The sequence below is a fragment of the Pan paniscus genome, chromosome 15, assembly GCF_029289425.2.
Source record: "Pan paniscus chromosome 15, NHGRI_mPanPan1-v2.0_pri, whole genome shotgun sequence".
Taxonomy (NCBI): domain Eukaryota; kingdom Metazoa; phylum Chordata; class Mammalia; order Primates; family Hominidae; genus Pan; species Pan paniscus.
In genome coordinates this window covers 68277194-68296514 of record NC_073264.2, presented here as the reverse complement: position 1 = coordinate 68296514, position 19321 = coordinate 68277194, and the positions used below count along the sequence as shown (strand labels likewise).

At 39.1% G+C, this 19321-nt stretch overlaps 2 protein-coding genes across 43 annotated transcripts in view; both read right to left on the bottom strand.

Moving 5' to 3' along the window:
- Nucleotides 1-10139, bottom strand: part of GARIN2 (golgi associated RAB2 interactor family member 2) — a 50207-nt gene extending 40068 nt beyond the window's left edge. For all 17 annotated transcript variants that reach the window (XR_008620904.1, XM_055097725.1, XM_055097712.1 and 14 more), the window contains exon 1: nucleotides 3246-10139. The gene's annotated coding sequence lies outside the window, so the exon portion shown is untranslated. The remainder of the gene's footprint in view (nucleotides 1-3245) is intronic.
- Nucleotides 10140-10951: 812 nt separating this feature from the next.
- Nucleotides 10952-19321, bottom strand: part of GPHN (gephyrin) — a 675135-nt gene continuing 666765 nt past the window's right edge. For all 26 annotated transcript variants that reach the window (XM_034937122.3, XM_034937124.3, XM_034937127.3 and 23 more), the window contains 2 exons: nucleotides 13079-13175; nucleotides 10952-11951 (listed from right to left, as the gene is read on the bottom strand). In XM_034937122.3, the coding sequence (XP_034793013.1) occupies nucleotides 11818-11951; nucleotides 13079-13175 (231 nt within the window). In that variant the 3' untranslated portion in view covers nucleotides 10952-11817. The remainder of the gene's footprint in view (nucleotides 11952-13078; nucleotides 13176-19321) is intronic.

The following is a 19321-nucleotide window of genomic DNA, read 5'->3' as shown; positions in this document are numbered from 1 at the left end:
ATATACACACACATACATATATATGTAATATATGTTAAAATATATGTAATATATATTAATATATCCCCATAACATTAAATTTTTTTTTAAAACAGCAGCTATCAATCATGGTGTCAAGCTATTTGGAACATGACAATGTCTTGTAAAGAGTGGCAAAATAATTGTGGCCAGTGGTTAAACTGATGCTTAAGAAATGATTTTATTTAAAAAGAAACAGATGGTTTCTGGGTTCTCTCCTGATAAGTTCCTTGCACTCTGCTTTGCCTTCTCAGTGTGCGGGCACAGTAGAGACAGGCAATCGAGCCTGGGAATCAGTTCAGACCCCACCCTCTGATCCAATCACCTTACTAAGATATCATAATTAACTTTGGTGACTCAAAAATACATGTTGATTGTTCAAGGTGTTAGGTAGGGAAAAAAAAGAAAGAAACAAACAAAACTACTTGTTGAATGAAAGTGAGAATTAAAGCAGGGTTGTTATGGGCTATCATGGAAACACAGAGCTAGCTCCATGGCACAGACACATGGAATCTTTTGTCACAAGTTATTCTATCACGATTGTGTATTAATCTTCACAATCATAGCTTATATTTTTCCAACAATGTTTGCCTTTTGCTAGGCCCATTCAATGTCCTATTCATCTAATTAAGCAGGCAGGATGCAGAGCTATGTTGCAGGGAAGGACTTTCGCTGCGCTGCAGAGCAAGGATGGCACAAAGAATGGAGTTTTATTTGAGATGGATGAGCTCGTTCTATCACTAGCTGATCCCTTGCGGTCTTTGTTACTTCTTTTAACCAGTACTTTTTCTCCCTCTCAATCCTTTCTCTTGTTTTTCAAGTTCCAACTGAATGGTGATTCATTCAGCAGACAGCTACATTAGGTTGTACTTTTCTGCAGAATTACAGTATAGTTTTCATTTGACAAAGTGTAGTTGGCTACTTTTAGTAAAAGAAAAGAGAGATTCCTTATTAAATCCGATTACAGATCGGAAACCAACGCTAGTTCTTCTGTAGGAAAACCAAGCAATGTGCTGTATGTGTTTCAAGAGGGAGCCACTTCAGCTGCTCTCTAGATGTTCCATGGTGTCGTCAGGGCTTCCCTATCTGTGTATACTGTTTCAAGGATGATCAAGGCTCCATTAGGGCTGAGAACTACTATTCTTAGATACGGATATGGGATTGTTCACCCTGTGGTAGGGGTGGGGTGCCTTTATTTTCCTGGTGATAAATGCAGTCATCTGGAAATTTTTGGAAATGTGACAGCTTGAGTGTTCATGGCCATTGGGAAGGGGAGAGAGTGGGAATCTGAAAAGCCAGTGTTGCACTGTCTTGGTTGGCTTTTCTGACTGCCTAATTCAGAGGGATGTCTGTACATGCCCCTAAAATGTCCTCTACAAATGTTTCCTGTTGACCATTACCATGTGGTCTTTTCCCTCCAATATTTTATTATAAAAAGTTTCAAACCTCTGGCAAAGTTGAAAGATTTCTATCGTGAAACCAACTACCTGGATTCTGGGTCTTTTAACTGTGTTATTTGTCTGTAATTACATGATGGCTGTTTTTTTTTTGAGACGGAGTCTCGCTCCATCACCCAGGCTGGAGTGCAGTGGTGTGATCTTGGCTCACTGCAACCTCTACCTCCTGGGTTCAAGTGATTCTCATGCTTCAGCCTCCTGAGTAGCTGGGATTAGAGGCGCCCGCCACCATGCCTGGCAAATTTTTGTATTTTTAGTAGAGACAAAGTTTTGCCATGTTGGCCAGGCTGGTCTCGAACTCCTGACCTCAGGTGATCCACCTGCCTCAGCCTCCCAAAGTGCTGGGATTACAGGCATGAGCCACTGCACCTGGCTACATGATAGCTCTTAAATGACAGCATTTACCTGTCACTCATTAAAGCTGTTCTCTGTGCTCCTTGGAGCTTTGAGGTTAATTATTCCCAGCACTTTGAAGTGTGGCATTTACCTGGGTGATTTTTCCCAAGATTCTTACTATACTAATAAACATATTTTTAGGCTAGGTCCAGCACAATTCTAGGTTGCAGTTCTGGTTGCACCTTTGCAGGAGTCTAACTGTTGTGGCTTCTATCTCTTGAAAATGATATCCCCATGCCCAACCTTTCAGCTTTGAAGAGAAAGCCTTGTGTTCTGAATCTTTGAAATATTTGAGTAATTAAAAAGGGCTGTTTCCCCCAAAATTTACTCAATTCTCAGTCTTTGAGAATTTTTTCTTATGGAAGAAAAAATTGGGATAACAGTCTGAAAAATCAAAATTTCAAAACAGGCCGGGCACAACGGCTCACGCCTGTAATCCCAGAACTTTGGGAGGCCAAGGCAGGTGGATCTCTTGAGGTCAGGAGTTCGAGACCAGCCTGGCCAACATGGCGAAACCCTGTCTCTACTAATATTACAAAAATTAGCCAGGCATGGTGGTGTGTGCCTGTAGTCCCAGCTACTTGGGAGGCTGAGGCACGAGAATGGCTTGAACCTGGGAGGTGGAGGTTGCAGTGGGTCGAGATCGTGCCACTGCACTCCAGCCTGGGCAACAGAGTGAAACTGTGTCTCAAAAAAAAAAAAAAAAAAAAAAAAGAAAAGAACAAAAGGCTGGGCACAGTGGCTCACGCCTGTAATCCCAGCATTTTGGGAGGCTGAGGCAGGTAGATCACCTGAGATCAGGAGTTAAAGACCAGCCTGGCCAACATGTGAAACCCTGTCTCTACAAAAATACAAAAAAAAAAAAAAATATCTGGGCATGATGGGCGATGCCTATAACCCTGTCTCTACTTAAAAAAAAAAATACAAAATTAGCTGGGCGTGATGGCACACACTTGTAATCCCAGCTACTCGGGAGGCTGAGGCAGGAGAATCACTTGAACCCAGGAGGCAGAGGTTGTGGTGAGCCAAGATCGTGCCATTGCACTCCAGCCTGGGTGAAAAAGCGAGACTCTGTCTCAAAAAAAAAAAAAAAAAAAAAAAAAAAATTAAAAAAAATCCAGAAAACATGCTTTCATTTCAAACTCAAACTCTCAATGAAATTATTTCTAAGAAAAAGAAAAGCAGTCACCAGGTGTTAAGTCTCTCGGCTTTTCAGCTTGTTCTGGTTGAGGTAGAAGAAATGAAACTAGAAGGAGAAGAGGAAGATGGAAAAAAATAGACATTCTGCCCTCGAATTACCAGAATTAATTGAACTATTCATTTCCTTCTCCTTCAGTTTCAAACCCAAGTTGCAGTAATGAGACAGTCACTTACCAACAGGTGGGGCTGAAATAGATCTCTGGAGATCTCCTGGATGTCGACTAGGAAAATAACCTCCAAATAGCACGTTTCCACTCTTTTCACATTTCTTTAGCAGGTGTTTATGTCTACTCAGCAGGCAACTAACCACTTAGTAAAAGAAGCACAGGCCAGGCTGCTCTGGGCATTGTTCTGTTGCTGCTGCATCATAATCATAACGTGCTGACATAGTCTCTGCAGTAAGAGAAGAACGGCACTGGGGAGGAGCAGCCGTGCAGGTCTGCCCCTGAGAGGAAGTGTGGTCAGCATTCCCATGGAGCCCTGACCGGACCGCTCAGGAGTGGGCATTCAGGTGGTGGTGTGAAGTTTTCAGAGGATTTCTTGGAGAGAAAAGTCAATTGAGCAATAGTATAACCATGGGAAAAATATCAGACTTTACATCATTGATCATACAATTGATAATTTATTATTCACTTTCCCTATATCCCAAGTTTCAGAGACTTAAACATATTTAAGGCACTTTGAGCCTCTGTGAAGAAAAGCGTTAAAAGAATATAGCATTTTTAGAGGGAAACTGCTTAGAAACAGAGCTGAGGCCGGGCGCAGTGGCTCATGCCTGCAATCCCAGCACTTTGGGAGAGCAAGGCAGGAGGATTGTTTGAGCCCAAGAGTTTGAGACCAACCTGGGCAACACAGTGATACCCCATTTCTATTGAAAGAAAGAAAAAGAAAGAAAAAGAAAAGAAAGAAAGAAAAAGAAAAAGAAAGGAAGAAGGAAGGAAGGAAGGAAGGAAGGAAGGAAAAGAAACTGAGCCGAGGACTGTATAGCATGAATATTTAATGATATTAGGCTCTGGTGGTGGTTCAATGCACTTGATTGGCTGAGTCTCTTTCTACACTTGTCCGAGTGGTTCCCCTGTTATTGTCTCAGATGCTCTGTTTCCCCTATTCTATGCTGAGTGCCATCTTTTGGATGGACAAATTCTTCCTCTGGTCATACCTATAGTCCCACTGAGTAAGATTTCTTCATTGAGCATACTTATTGCATGATCACAACTTGCCATGTTCCTGTTCTTCCTGCCCAAGGGCCAGAAAATATTTTTGCATAGATTTGATCTCATCTCTTAACTGTTGATGATATCAATTTAATTCTGCGGTACCTTGATTAAACTTTGGTATTATCTCACGTCCATTTTTTGAGGCTACTGATACATTAAAAAGAGAAGAAATACCAAAAGAAGGAAATAACAATAATGGTATATTTAAAATATTTACCTTCAAAAGCGTCTTTAAAATGCTTTTAAAGATGCACAAAATATAAAACTGTATGTATAACTTCATTTGGAGATTCTAAGTCTGAATTTGTGGCACTTTCTCAAAGTGAGGTGCGTGAGCAATTAGCCCTCTTTGTCCCTCATGAGATGGGCCTGCCTATTCACGCCTGCATGGGATCTTCTCAGCTACATGTCCTAAGCTTGGGATATGAAGCTTTCCTGCCACATTCAGTCCCTGGTGAGTGCAATGCAAGGTACATTCTTTTGGTCAGCTCAGTAATGAGTACTTACTATTTCCTGGGCACCATGCCATGCTGGACCACAAAGGTGAACAGTCTCTGCACTCAAGAAGTTTACCATCAAGTGGAGAAGGGGTCATGTAAACAGATTATTTCAGTGTTATGTAGTGATAAGATAGAGGGGTGACAGGGGATTCTAGGAGCACAGATGAAGGGTACTTAGTCCAATTGGAGGATTTAGGGACGGTTTCATGGAGGAGCTAATATCCAAGCTAAATCCTGAAAGATTAGTCAGCCTGAGCAAAGGCACAGAGGCATAAAATGACAGGGTTTGAGGGGTAACTACAAATGGTCTGGTGTTACATAAAGTTGAAGGGTTGAAAAAAAATGAAGTTCACGGAAGAAGGGCCTAGATGATGGAGGGCTTTGAAAGCCATAACTAGGTGCTGGGACTTCATCTGCTCCAGTAGCTCTAATAAAGAGTGTTACATGGAGAGATTTATGTTCTGAGAGCAGAGTGAAGGATAGATTTGGGAAGGGCAATTCTGGAGATGCAGAAGCCATGGTAGTGGCAGTGGCAGTGTCAATGGAAAGGAGGGAGTTAACTTGGGAACTATCAGTAGAGTCCACAAAATTTGGTGACTCACTGGACGTGGGGAGGGAAAAGGTGACTCAGAGGTTTGGGAAGCTGGGTGAATGATGGTGCCATTAACTAGGAAATAAACTACAGGCAGAGGAACAAGTGTAGGAGGCAGAAAGAATGAGGTGCTTGTTTGCAGGAACCCTTGGTTAGCATGGTGCCTTGTATTCAACTGTTTAGTAAATGATTTTTTTATTTTTTAAATTTTCAGTACCTTCCTAATGCTTTTAGCATATGTGTCATGTATCATAAGGTGTGTGTATATACTTAGCATTAACCTCAAGAGCCTGTATATTTGTGAGCACGATCTGGCTCCATCCTGGCTTCAGTTCTTTCCAACTATATTTCAGACAACTTACACCCCTCCCTCATCATATTTCTGCCTCCTTCCTGACATTGCATTCTTTAAGCCGTTTCCTGTCTGAAATGCTCATCTCCTAGCTCTTCACATGTGGGCTTATTTTCGTTTTTCAGAACCCAGCTCAGACGCACCTGTTTAGAGAGCTGTTTCTCAATCACTTGGTCATTGATTGTCTCGGCTGCAAATGCACCACGGCATACTCTGCATTGAATTGCTGGAGCTCTGCAAACTACATTTCTCTCTCCAGCTGGCTGTTGGGTTCAATAATAGGTTGCATTAGACCAGATGAGGTTGGAAAATAGGAGGGAAGAAGAGACTTGTGTTCCCTCTAGTTGACCTGCTGTTTCTGTCAGTGTCACCCGGGCAACAGCAACTGGTTCTAGCCTGCATTTTGGTTGTTTTTTGTTTTTGACATTCTCAGAATCAGCAACTGGGCAGCGCCCTCTCGTCAGAGGGCTGAGTCCTGGCTCCATCGGGTCTGACCTCTGAGCTTCTAAGCTGTGATTCCCCTAACCTATCCCTCCCAACTCCCCAGCCCTAGTTGTGGTAGTTGCTTCCTCTAGTTGTCTCTGATATCTGTGTTTCCTCTGTGCTTTTTTTCTAGGCCTCCAACACCTATTTAACATATTCCTGCATTGAAGTCTCTCTGTTGAAATACTTAGTGTGATTTCTGCCTCTTTTTAAATGGCTGGATCCTGACACAACCACTGAATCTGATTTAGGCATCCACCCAGTCACTGTCTAACACGTCACTGAATGTTCTTCATATACTTTTCCTAACCTGCATTTAAATTGTTTTCCTTTCTCATAATCTCTCTCCTTCACTTAGATATCTGAGACTCTCATTCATCATTGTATTCTCGGTGCCTAACATGGAGCCTGGCATACTGTAGGAGTTTAAGAAATGCTTGTTAAATAAAATGAATTATTTCAAAAGACTGCAGGAGAAATACTGGTAGCTGGCCATACGAAATGGACAGGATTGAGCAAGTCTTTAACTTTTTGGTTCTAGGCCAAGTTATTGATGAATTCTGTAACAACATAACACAGAGAGTCAAGCATAACGCTTCTTATAAACATGTCAGAATGCAATGCATTATTTAATGTAGACCCATCATCATTGGAATACAAGACATACAGTTTATTTACTTTGAATACTGTACTTACATAACCCCTTACCCCACTTTCTATAATTGGGAATGATAATTACTTACATTGTTGGGGTTTCATGAAGATCAAGAATTGCTAACAGGTTAGATCTACAAAATTTTGTTGATTAGCAAATAATTTTAAATATGAAAGCCATCCAAAAGAATCCACCTGCTGTAACATGCAACATCACCAAGCATTTACTTGATAAATATCACCTGCTTATGTTATTTTTTTCATTCTGATATGATTTGAAACAACCAAAACATAGAACCAAAAAATCTGGTTAAAAAGGAACTGCTTAACTTTTTTACACAGCTATAAATGAAAACTTGAAAACATCTTCTATAGCCTTTTATGTAAGTATCAACTACTGACAAAAAAGACTTGTAACATGCTTCTTATATAATTTGTCAAATAAATGCAAATAGATTAGATGAAATTGATGTCCACCGTGCCAAGTAGAAATATTTTGTTGAACTTTAACATTTAAAGGACATTTTCCTTGTTTTCAAGTGTGTTCATATCTTCTCCCTTTTCTAACTCAGAAGGAAAAATGTCCCTTTTCTTTCCCAGCCGCATTGGGCCACCAGGGTCCTTAAATCCAGCCCTTCTTTCCTCTTCTTTCTCCTTTTAGGATACTACTCTTGCATTGTTAACATGCCCACCACTGTTGTTTCTTTTTCAAAACCCACAAACAAATCTTCCCTCTACTTTGTTATCAGTTCATGCTACTATTTTGTGTCTTTCTTTTTTCACACACAAATTCTGAAGAATTCATGTTCACAGTTTCTATTTTGTAATCTGGCTTTTGCTCTTAACCCACTACTAAAATTGCACTCTTAAGAGTTCACAAATAATTGCCTAACCAATAAGGCTTTTTGAGCCTTCATCCTTCTTGGTATTTCCTTTGCATTTACAGTTGATCCTTCTTGAGACTCTCCTCCTTGATTTGTGGGACCCTGCACTCCCTTCTCTTCTCTTCTACAAACTGTTTTTCCCCTCATGCCATTCATGGCTTTTTCCTCCAACACCCGAAGGCCTGTCCTCTTCTCTTGGCAAGCCTTTTCTTGATAATCTTTTCCATCCACCCTTGCATTTCAGATGCCACCTTTATGTGAATGGTTCCCAAAGCTGTATCCAGTCAGTAACTCTTCTGTGAACCCCTAACCTGTACTTTCAAATGCCAATGGGACATGTCTATCTTAGCACTCCTGGCATCTCAAACACATGCCCAAACTCAACTCCTCCATAAAACTCATTTTTTTCCTTCTTTTTATTAACGTTTAACATTTTCTCAGTCAGCCAAGAGGGGAGACTTTGAATCATCTCTCCCTTCTATAACTTTCTTTCCAAAACTTGAAATCAGACATAAAATTCTTTCCATTCTTTTCTCTCCAGAGACGTATCCATCTGTTCGGACGTTCCCATCACCATCACCATCACCTCTACCCCCTCACCTGCACAATTGCTATAACTTAACTGGTGTCTCTCACTTGTTTCTTTCCATTCTAGTTTATCTGCCTCAAGACTGCCAAAGCGTTTTCCCTAAAAGGATATCTCTGATCATGATACGTCCCTGATCAAGAATCTCTAATGGTTTTATTGTCTCTAGAATAAATCTAGACTCTTAATTTGGCATTTAAGAACTTTAATACCAAATTAACTTTAATAACTTTAATAACTTTTGGGCCTTAAATCAGTACTTTTTCAGTCTTACAAACATCTTATACCTATTTTGTTTCTGTAACTTAAAGAAGATAGACTGTAGGCTGAGTGTGGTGGCTCATGCCTGTAACTCCAGCACTGTGGGAGGCTGAGATGGGCGGATCACTTGAGCCCAGGCGTTCAAGACCAGCCTATCTCTGCAAAATATAAAAAAATTAAGCCAGGTGTGATGGGTAGTCCCAGCTACTCAGAAGGCTGAGATGGAAGGATCACTTGAGCCCAGGGAGGTCAAGGCTGCAGTGAGTTGAGATCATGCCACTGCACTCCAGCCTGGGCGACAGAGTGAAACCCTATAAAAAAAAAAAAAGAAAAGAAAAACAGAATAGATGTGGGGCACCTGAGGTCAGGAGTTTGAGACCAGCCTGGTCAAAATGGTGAAACCCCATCTACACTAAAAATAGAAAAATTAGCTGGGCCTGGCGGTGCATGCCTGTAATCCTAGCTACTTGGGAGGCGGAGGCAGGAGAATTGCTTGAACCCGGGAGGTGGAGATTGTAGTGAGCTGAGATCGCGCCACTGCACTCCAGCCTGGGTGACAAGAGCAAGACTCCACCTCAAAAAAAAAAAAAATAAATAAAAATAAAAATAATAAAAGAGTATAGACTGTAGAGTCAGATTGCTAAACTTGAATCCTTGCTCTCTCTCCTACTATCTATGTGACCATGGACAAGTTTCTTAATCTCTGTGCCTCAGTATCCTCATCTATAATACAGGAAAAACAATGCTTATAGGGTTGTGAAAATTAAACATATGTAAAGTGTTTAGGACAATGCCTGGCCTACAGTAAGTTCTACATAATGTGTTTTATTGAGCAAATATTTACTGATGCTTGCATATATGCACATATGCCAGACTCTTCTAGGAATTTGGGGATAACTGGAGTGAACAAAATAAACAAAAATCTCTACCTTTGTGGAGCTTAATACACGACAAGCACTGCTCTCAGCACATTTCATATGTTTAATTTCCACGACACCCCTATAATTGTTGTTCTTCTTATATTACAGGTATAGAAATTATCCTATAATAAAATAATTATCATTAATTACCTGTCATTCTCTGTTTTTGGAATACTCTTTTTCCTGTGCTATCATCTTCAAAATTCTACCTTCCTTCAAGACCCAATAGCATCAGCTGGGCATGGTGTCTCACAACTCTAATTCCAGCACTTTCGGAGTCTGATGCAGGAGGATCACTTGAGGCCAGGAGTTCGAGGCTGTAGTGCACTAGGACCATGCTACTGCACTCTATCCTGAAGCAGTAGAGCAAGACTGTGCCTCTACAAAAAAAAAAAAAAGACCCACTCACATGCCATCTTACTCCTTGAAATCTCATCTGAATTCTTCCAACCCTTAAAATCTGTATTATGGCATTTATCACATTCTATACACTCTACTATATATTATCAAATATATTAAATATCGTGGTTATTTGCTTGCATTTTTGTTATTTCCCTAATGAAGTGTAAGGTCAGGTGCTCTGCCCTATTCATGTTTGTAAATAGTAGCATGATATACTTTGTACCCAAGCACATAATAGATGCTTAACAAATATTTCTTGAATGAATGTACATAAAAGGATTATTTGCATACTCTTTCATTTGACCTCTATTAACCTTATCTTCTTCAACTGTAAATATGAATGAAAATATTACATATCAGTATCAAATATTTGTTTACTATTTTGCCTTTATTTACCATCCCTTGACATTTTGTTTACTAGTAGGCCAATTTTTGTAGTTTGCTTTCCTGAGCACATTTTACAGTATATTTAACATCTTCCTGTTACCACCATTTGAAAAGTGCCCCTAAGTTTTTATTAAAGGATCCATTGTAAATAGAGTATATTTTACCTATTGTGTTTTCTATGGTCAGCACAGATATTTTTTGCCATTTCTCATTTCCTTTCTAACACGGTTAAAAATTTCGAGGCGCTCATCTGTAATTTTTTGTTTCATTGCTTATTTTTTTCTCCATTTCAAAGAACTGTAGATGTTTGAAATTGGATTTTATGGCATCTAAAATAAGAATTTTTTTTTCTAAGTCATTAATACCCTTCCTCTAAATTTGCTTGCTATTCTCCAGCTATGACTGGAAAGACCAGACCAACTGCAGGTTCTCCTTCCTTCTCATCTGTATTTTCACACACTACAGATCATAATGCTATGATCACATTTTTCCCCACACATTGTAGTAAGATACAGAGTTACAATATACCATATTTTAAATATTCTTGGTAGGCCATCTTAACCATTTCTTTTATTCAGGCAGAACCCTATCAGAATGGCATGACAATCTTCTCTTTTTAAATAACGAGGCCAACACATTACATTTTTAAATAATGATCAAGGAATTTTTTTATTCATTAAGTTTCAGTATCATTACAGAAAATGTTATGGTACAGAATTGTTTAACATTATTTTGTCTTTGCTCTTGATTTCCACATGAATGCTGGTAACACTAATATCTGTACAAGATCAGTCTTTGATTTTATTTTTTTGTTCTGTACAATTTTAAATGTATTGGTTAAAAAGGCTGTCAGCACTTAAGGAAGCATTTTTTCTTCAGTTTGTTTGTTCAAATAAAAGGTGTCCAGTTACTGCCCAAGAGTACTGTGCCGTGAGGCTATTGGGGCGAGAAACCTCCCTGGATGCTCTGCAGGGGATGGTTCTTGAGGCAAGGCAGAGCCTCCACCCAGTCAGTCTTCTTTTGGCACTGTGCACATAAACACGAGATACATGAGAAAGAACAAGCAAAAGCTCTCTGTAAAGCAGTTATGAAGCATACTAAGAAGGGAAATCCAAGTGTTGCCTACGCTAGTATAAATAAGCAGACAGCCTTGATTTAAGAGCATAAGTAGTTGTATTTTAAAGATGAGAAAAACACAAGTTCTGCAGGCACCTACCGCTGTCTACTAAAAGCTATCGCTATCAGACCTAGCATTGAACACACAAAGCAATTTGCAAGAAAGGAAAAATTTGCCTTGATATAATCAGAATAGAATTTTCTGTTAAGATTTATTTTTAGGTGATTTTTTCTTTAAAAGATATTTAAATTCATTTGAAATATAGTTCAAGATGTTGACTATACAGATCAACTTTTATCCAAATCGGGAAAACTAGCTGTGCCGTTGCATATTACAGGATACAGTCAATGATATGTGGACATGCATCAAAGCTTTCTCCTGCTGGTGACCATCATAGCCGTCCAATGACCATGACATCCACCACCTCGCCTTTGTGGAGCTCCACGTACTGTTCTGTCTTTGGAGGTAGCATCAACAATCCATTGGCACTGCGCATGCTCATCAGACGGCTGCTCATTTGATTACCTAGAAAGAAATACTCTTATTACAGCAGCACAAGCATCATGGCGTATACATTTGGGCCCTTGTAGACCTTTTCAAAATGTAAACAGACAGAAATGCGGGTCTTCAAGAGGAGAAGGGATGATCAAACTTTCCAGTACCTTTTTCAGGTGGCCATGCTATTATATCCTACCACCTTCTCATTCAAACTTTAAAAATAAACATTAGAAATTCTTGCTTGAAAGAGTAAAACCAGGATTTTATAGCATTATGCAAAATGCCATAGAATTTCTCAATTCAGGCTGAAATGTTATGCGTGTCTGAAAAGGGAGGCTTTAAAAAAACGTATTAAAATAATAATGACAATAATGGTAGCAGCTACCATTTCTTTACTAACTGCCAAAGTACTAGGCACTTTACTTAAACACCTTATTTGATTCTCACAAGACTCAAAAAATTTTTAGGTAACTTGCCTAGGGTCCTGCTAACTAGGTTGGTGGCCAGTTTGAATGCAGTTCTCTCTGATGGCAAAGCCCATGAACTTAGTCGCTGTTAGTTGACGTTTTCACTTGGTAGGATCTTTGTTTAAAGAGTACAATTTTTCTGGAGTCACATCAAAAGTTAGGCAAAATATGAGTAGGGAAGTTGGGAATAACAGTTCAAAGTCTAGTGGAGGTTACCGTAGAACTCTGCATTATCAATATTGATTTCTCTGCCCTTCAAATTTACCAATAACTAGCGTATGGTAGAGGCTACAGAGGATCAAATTATAAATTGGGCTTTCATCTCACATTTCAAGATGGTATAGCTAGAATCTCCTCCTTTTCCTACAAAGTTATACTCAGAACTTATTGGTTAAACAAACATATCAAATCTTCTGTAATTCCGGATTTATTACAGGACATTAGTCAATGATATGTGGAGATTCTAAATGTTTATCTAGAAAATATGGCTCAATAAAATAAGTAAACTTCTAATAGTTATTTTTTAACTTTTGCTATGCTGTTTAGGAATAACTTAACTCATCTAACTTTTCAAAAAGGAAAATGTGTAATAATTACAAAATCAGTCATAACCAAGGAAGATTATATATAAATTTGTGTTTTAACAGGATAGGTGTCTAGGAATATCTGTAGATGTGAATGACTAACCTGTACTCTGTGCCCAAGGTAGTGGTTCTTGGTGATGCCAAGTTAGTATACACCGATGGTATTCTGGACGAGGATCAAGTTTTACATCACATGATAACTACAGAATAAAGAAGAAAAGAAAACAAACTTGGTCATCTGATCATCTCACAAAAATACAAGATAGTAGGGGTTGTGCAAAGAATACAGTGGACATGGAGACTAACCTTGGTATTCTGTCATTGCTGTCACTACCACCTTATGTTCTTTTTCTTTTTAAATAAAATTTAATTAAAAATGTATTTTTTCTTTTGACACAAGGTCTCACTCTGTTACCCAGGCTGGAGTGCAGTGGCATGATCATAGCTCACTGCAGCCTTGACCTCCTGGGCTCCAGTGATCCTCCTGCCTTGGCCTCCTGAGTAGCTGGGACCACATGCATGTGCCACCACACCTGAATAATTTTTATTTTTTTTTAGAGATGGCATCTTGCTATGTTGCTCAGGCTAGTCTTGAACTCCTGGGCTCAAGCGATCCTGCCACCTGGGCCTCCCAGAGTGCTGGAATCATAGGCATGAGCCACCATGCCTGGCCACCTTATATTCTTAATACAGGAAGTCTAGGGGTTGGGTTGCTCTGGTGAAAAGAGAAAAGAAGGCTAAGAAGCTGGCGTTCAGCTTTTGTCTGTCTGGGAAAGGCTTTATTTCTCCCTCATTCATGAAGGATAGCTTTGCTGCATATAGTATTTCTGGTTGGCATTTTTTTTTCTTTCAGCACTTTACATACATCATTCCCTTCCCTTCTGGCCTGTAAGGTTTCTGCAGATAAATCTACTGCTAGTCTAATGTGGACTTCCTTGTATGTGACTTGATGCTTTTCTTCTGCTGTTATTATAATTCTTTGTCTTTAACTTTTGACAAATTTGGAAGGATCTTTTGGGTTGAATATATTTGGAGACCTTTGAACTTCCTGGATCTGGATGTCTAGATCTCTCAACAGATTTGGGAAGTTTCTCAGCTAGTATTTCATTAAATAAGTTTCCTATCCTCTTTCCCTTCTCTTCTTCTTCTGGACTCTGGTGATAAAAATATTTGTTGATTCAAATTCAGGAAATACAGAGAACACCACAAGGATATTCCTCCAGAAGAGCAAGCCCAAGGCACATAATCATCAGATTCACCAAGGTTGAAATGGAGGAAAAAATGTTAAAGGCAGCCAGAGAGAAAGGTCAGATTACCCACAAAGAGAAGCCCATCAAAATAACAGTGGATCTCTCAGCAGAAACCCTACAAGCCAGAAGACAGTGGGGGCCAATATTCAACATTCTTAAAGAAAAGAATTTTCAACCCAGAATTTCATATCCAGCCAAACTAAGCTTCATAAATGAAGGAGAAATAAAATCCTTTACAGACAAGCAAATGCTGGGAGACTTGTCATCACCAGGCCTGCCTTACAAGAACTCCTGAAGGAAGCACTAAACATGGAAAGGAATAATTGGTACCTGCCACTGCAAAAATACGCCAAATTGTAAAGATCATTGATGCTATGAGGAAACTGCATCAACTAATGGGCAAAATAACCAGCTAGCATCATAATGACAGGATCAAATTCACACATAACAATATTAACCTTAAATATAAATGGGCTAAATGCCCCAATTAAAAGACACAGACTGGCAAATTGGATAGTCAAGACCCATCGTTGTGCTGTATTCAGGAGACCCATCTCACATGCAAAGACACAAATAGGCTCAAAATAAACGTTTGGAGGAAGATCTAACAAGCAAATGGAAAGCAAAAAACAGCAGGGGTTGCAATCCTAGTCTCTGATAACCAACAAGGATCAAAGGAGACAAAGAAGGCCATTACTTAATGGTAAAAGGATCAATTCAACAAGAAGAGCTAACTATCCTAAATATATATGTACCCAATACAGGAGCACCCAGATTCATAAAGCAAGCTCTTAGAGACCTACAAAGAGACTTAGACTCCTACACAATAATAATGGGAGACTTTAACACCCCACTGTCAATATTAGACAGATCAACAAGACAGAAAATTAACAAGGATATCCAGGACTTGAACTCAGCTTTGGACCAAGCAGACCTAATAGACATCTACAGAACTCTCCACCCCAAATCAACAGAATGTACATTCTTCTCAGCAACACATCGCACTGATTCTAAAATTGACCACATAATTGGAAGTAAAACACTCCTCAGCAAATGCAAAAGAACAGAAATCACAACAAACTGTCTCTCAGATCACAGTGCAATCAAATTAGAACTCAGGATTAAGAAACTTACTCAAAACCACACAACTACATGGAAACTGAACAACCTGCTCCTGAATGACTACTAGGTAAATAATGAAAGGAAGGCAGAAATAAAGAAGTTCTTTGAAACCAATGAGAACAAAGACACGACATGCCAGAATCTTTGGGACACGTTTAAAGCCATGTGTAGAGGGAAATTTATAGCACTAAATGCCCACAAGAAAAAGCAGGAAAGATCTAAAATCGACATCCTAACATCACAGTTTAAAGAACTAGAGACGCAAGAGGAAATAAATTCAAAAGCTAGAAGAAGGCAAGAAATAACTAAGATCAGAGCAGAACTGATGGAGATAGAGACACAAAAAACCCTTCAAAAAAATCAGTGAATCCAGCAGCTGGTTTTTTGAAAAGATCAACAAAATAGATAGACTCTTAGCAAAACTAATAAAGAAGAAAAGAGAGAAAAATCAAATAGATGCAATAAAAAATGATAAAGGGGATATCACCACTGATCCCACAGAAATACAAACTACCATCAGAGAATACTATAAATACCTCTATGCAAATAAACTAGAAAATGTAGAAGAAATGGATAAATTCCTGGACACATACACCCTCCCAAGACTAAACCAGGAAGAAGTCGAACCTCTGAATAGACCAGTAACAGACTCTGAAATTGAGGCAATAATTAATAGCTTACCAACCAAAAAAAAGTCCAGGACCAGAAGGATTCACAGCCGAATTCTATGAGAAGTACAAAGAGGAGCTGGTACCATTCCTTCTGAAACTATTCCAAGCAACAGAAAAAGAGGGAATCCTCCCTAACTCATTTTATGAGGCCAGCATCATCCTGATACCACAGCCTGGCAGAGACACAACAAAAAAAGAGAATTTTAGGCCAATATCCTGATGAACATTGATGCGAAAATCCTCAATAAAATACTGGCAAGCCGAATCCAGCAGCACATCTAAAAGCTTATCCACCACAATCAAGTGGGCTTCATCCCTGGGATGCAAGGCTGGTTCAACATATGCAAATCAATAAACGTAATCCATCACATAAACAGAACCAACGACAAAAACCACATGATTATCTCAATAGATGCAGAAAAGGCCTTCGACAAAACTCAACAGCCCTTCATGCTAAAAACTCTCAATAAACTAGGTATTGATGGAACGTATCTCAAAATAATAGGAGCTATTTATGACAAACCCACAGCCAATATCATACTGAGTGGGCAAAAACTGGAAGCATTCCCTTTGAAAACCGGTGCAAGACAAGGATGCCCTCTCTCACCATTCCTATTCAACATAGTATTGGAAGTTCTGGCCAGGGCAATCAGGCAAGAGAAAGCAATAAAGGGTATTCAAATAGGAAAAGAGGAAGTCAAATTGTCTCTGTTTGAAGATGACATGATTGTCTATTTAGAAAACCCCACTGTCTCAGCCCAAAATCTCCTTAAGCTGATAAGCAACTTCAGCAGTCTCAGGATACAAAATCAATGTGCAAAAATCACAAGCATTCTTATACACCAATAACACACAAACAGAAAGCCAAATCACAAGTGAACTTCCATTCACAATTGATACAAATAGAATAAAATACCTAGGAATCCAACTTACAAGGGATGTGAAGGACCTCTTCAAAGAGAACTATAAACCACTGCTCAACCAAATAAAAGAGAACACAAACAAATGGAAGAATATTCCACGCTCATGGATAGGAAGAATCAATATCATGAAAATGGCCATACTGCCCAAAGTAATTTATAGACTCAATGCTATCCCCATAAAGCTACCACTGACTTTCTTCACAAAATTGGAAAAACTACTTTAAAGTTCATATGGAACCAAAAAAGAGCCCTCATTGCCAAGACAATCCTAAGCAAAAACAACAAAGCTGGAGGCATCACGCTACCTGACTTCAAACTATACTACAAGGCTATAGTAACCAAAACAGCATGATACTGGTACCAAAACAGATATATAGACCAATGGAACAAAACAGAGGCCTCAGAAATAATACCACACATCTACAACCATCTGATCTTTGACAAACCTGACAAAAAACAAGCAATAGGGAAAGGATTCCCTATTTATTAAATGGTGCTGGGAAAACTGGCTAGCCATAAGTAGAAAGCTGAAACTGGATCCCTTCCTTACACCTTATACAAAAATTAATTCAAGATGGATTAAAGACTTACATGTTAGACCTAAAACCAGAAAAACCCTAGAAGAAAACCTAGGCAATACCATTCAGGACATAGGCATGGGCAAGGACTTCATGACTAAAACACCAAAAGCAATGGCAACAAACTCAAAATTGACAAATGGGATCTAATTAAACTAAAGAGCTTCTACACAGCAAAAGAAACTACCATCAGAGTGAACAAGCAACCTATAGAATGGAAAAAATTTTTTACAATCTACCCATCTGACAAAGGGCTAATATCCAGAATCTACAAAGAACTTAAACAAATTTCCAAAAAAAACACAACCCCATCAAAAAGTGGGCAAAGGATATGAACAGACACTTCTCAAAAGAAGACATTTATTACAGCCAATAGACATATGAAAAAATGCTCACCATGACTGGTCATTAGAGAAATGCAAATCAAAACCACAGTGAGATATCACCTCATGGCAGTTAGAATGGTGATCATTAAAAAGTCAGGAAACAACAGATGCTGGAGAGGATGTGGAGAAACAGGAACACTTTTACACTGTTGGTGGGAGTGTAAATTAGTTCAACCATTGTGGAAGACAGTGTGGAGATTCCTCAAGGATCTAGAACTAGAAATACCATTTGACCCAGCCATCCCATTACCGGGTATATACCCAAAGGATTATAGATTATTCTACTATAAAGACACATGCACATGTATGTTTATCGTGGCACTATTCACAATAGCAAAGACTTGGAACCAACCCAAATGTCCATCAATAATAGACTGGATAAAGAAAATGTGGCACATATACACCATGGAATACTATGCAGCCATAAAAAGGGATGAGTTCATGTCCTTTGCATGGACATGGATAAAGCTGGAAACCATCATTCTCAGCAAACTAGCACAAGGACAGAAAACCAAACACCGTGTGTTCTCACTCGTAAGTGGGAGTTGAACAATGAGAACACACGGACACAGGGAGGGGAACATCACACACTGGGGCCTGTCGGGGGGTTGCGGGGTTGGGGGCTGGGGGAGGAATAGCATTAGGAAAAATACCTAATGCAAATGACGAGTTGATGGGTGCAGGAAACCAACATGGCACATGTATACCTATGTAACAAACCTGCACGTTGTGCACATGTACCCCAGAAGTTAAAGTATAATAAAAAAAAATTGTTGACTTAATGATGGCCCGTAAGTCTTACAGGCCTTCTTCATTCTTTTTCATTGTTATTTCTTTTTTTCCCCTTCAGAGTGGGTAATTTCAAACGACCTATCTTCAAGTTCAGAAAGTCTTCGGCTTGACAAAGTCTGTTGTTGAAGCTCTCTATTGCATTTTTTATTTCATTTATTGAATTCTTCAACTGTAGGATTTGTTTTTTTTTTATGATTCCTATCTCTGCTGAATTTCTCATTTATATCATAAATTGTTTTCCTGATTCTGTTGACTTGTCTGTATATATTTTTTCTTATATCTCATTGAATTTCCTTCAGATAATTATTTTGCATTTATTTTCCAGCAGGTCATTGATTTTCTTTTCATTTGGGTCTGTTACTAGAGACCCATTATGTTCCTTTGGTGGTGTTATATTTGCTTGCTTTTTTGTGTTTCTTGTAAGCCTGCATGAATCTGTGCATCTGGTAGAACTATTCTTTCTTCCAATCTTTCTGGTTTCCATAGAAAAAGTCTTTCATTTGCAGTTGGGTTTTAGTGTGCCAGCTGGGAAGGCTGTGGTGACTTTTTCAATAGGTATAGTGGTATAGTTTCCATGCAGCATCTTCAGGTGCTTTCAGGGCGAGCAGTAACTGTGGGTGCCTC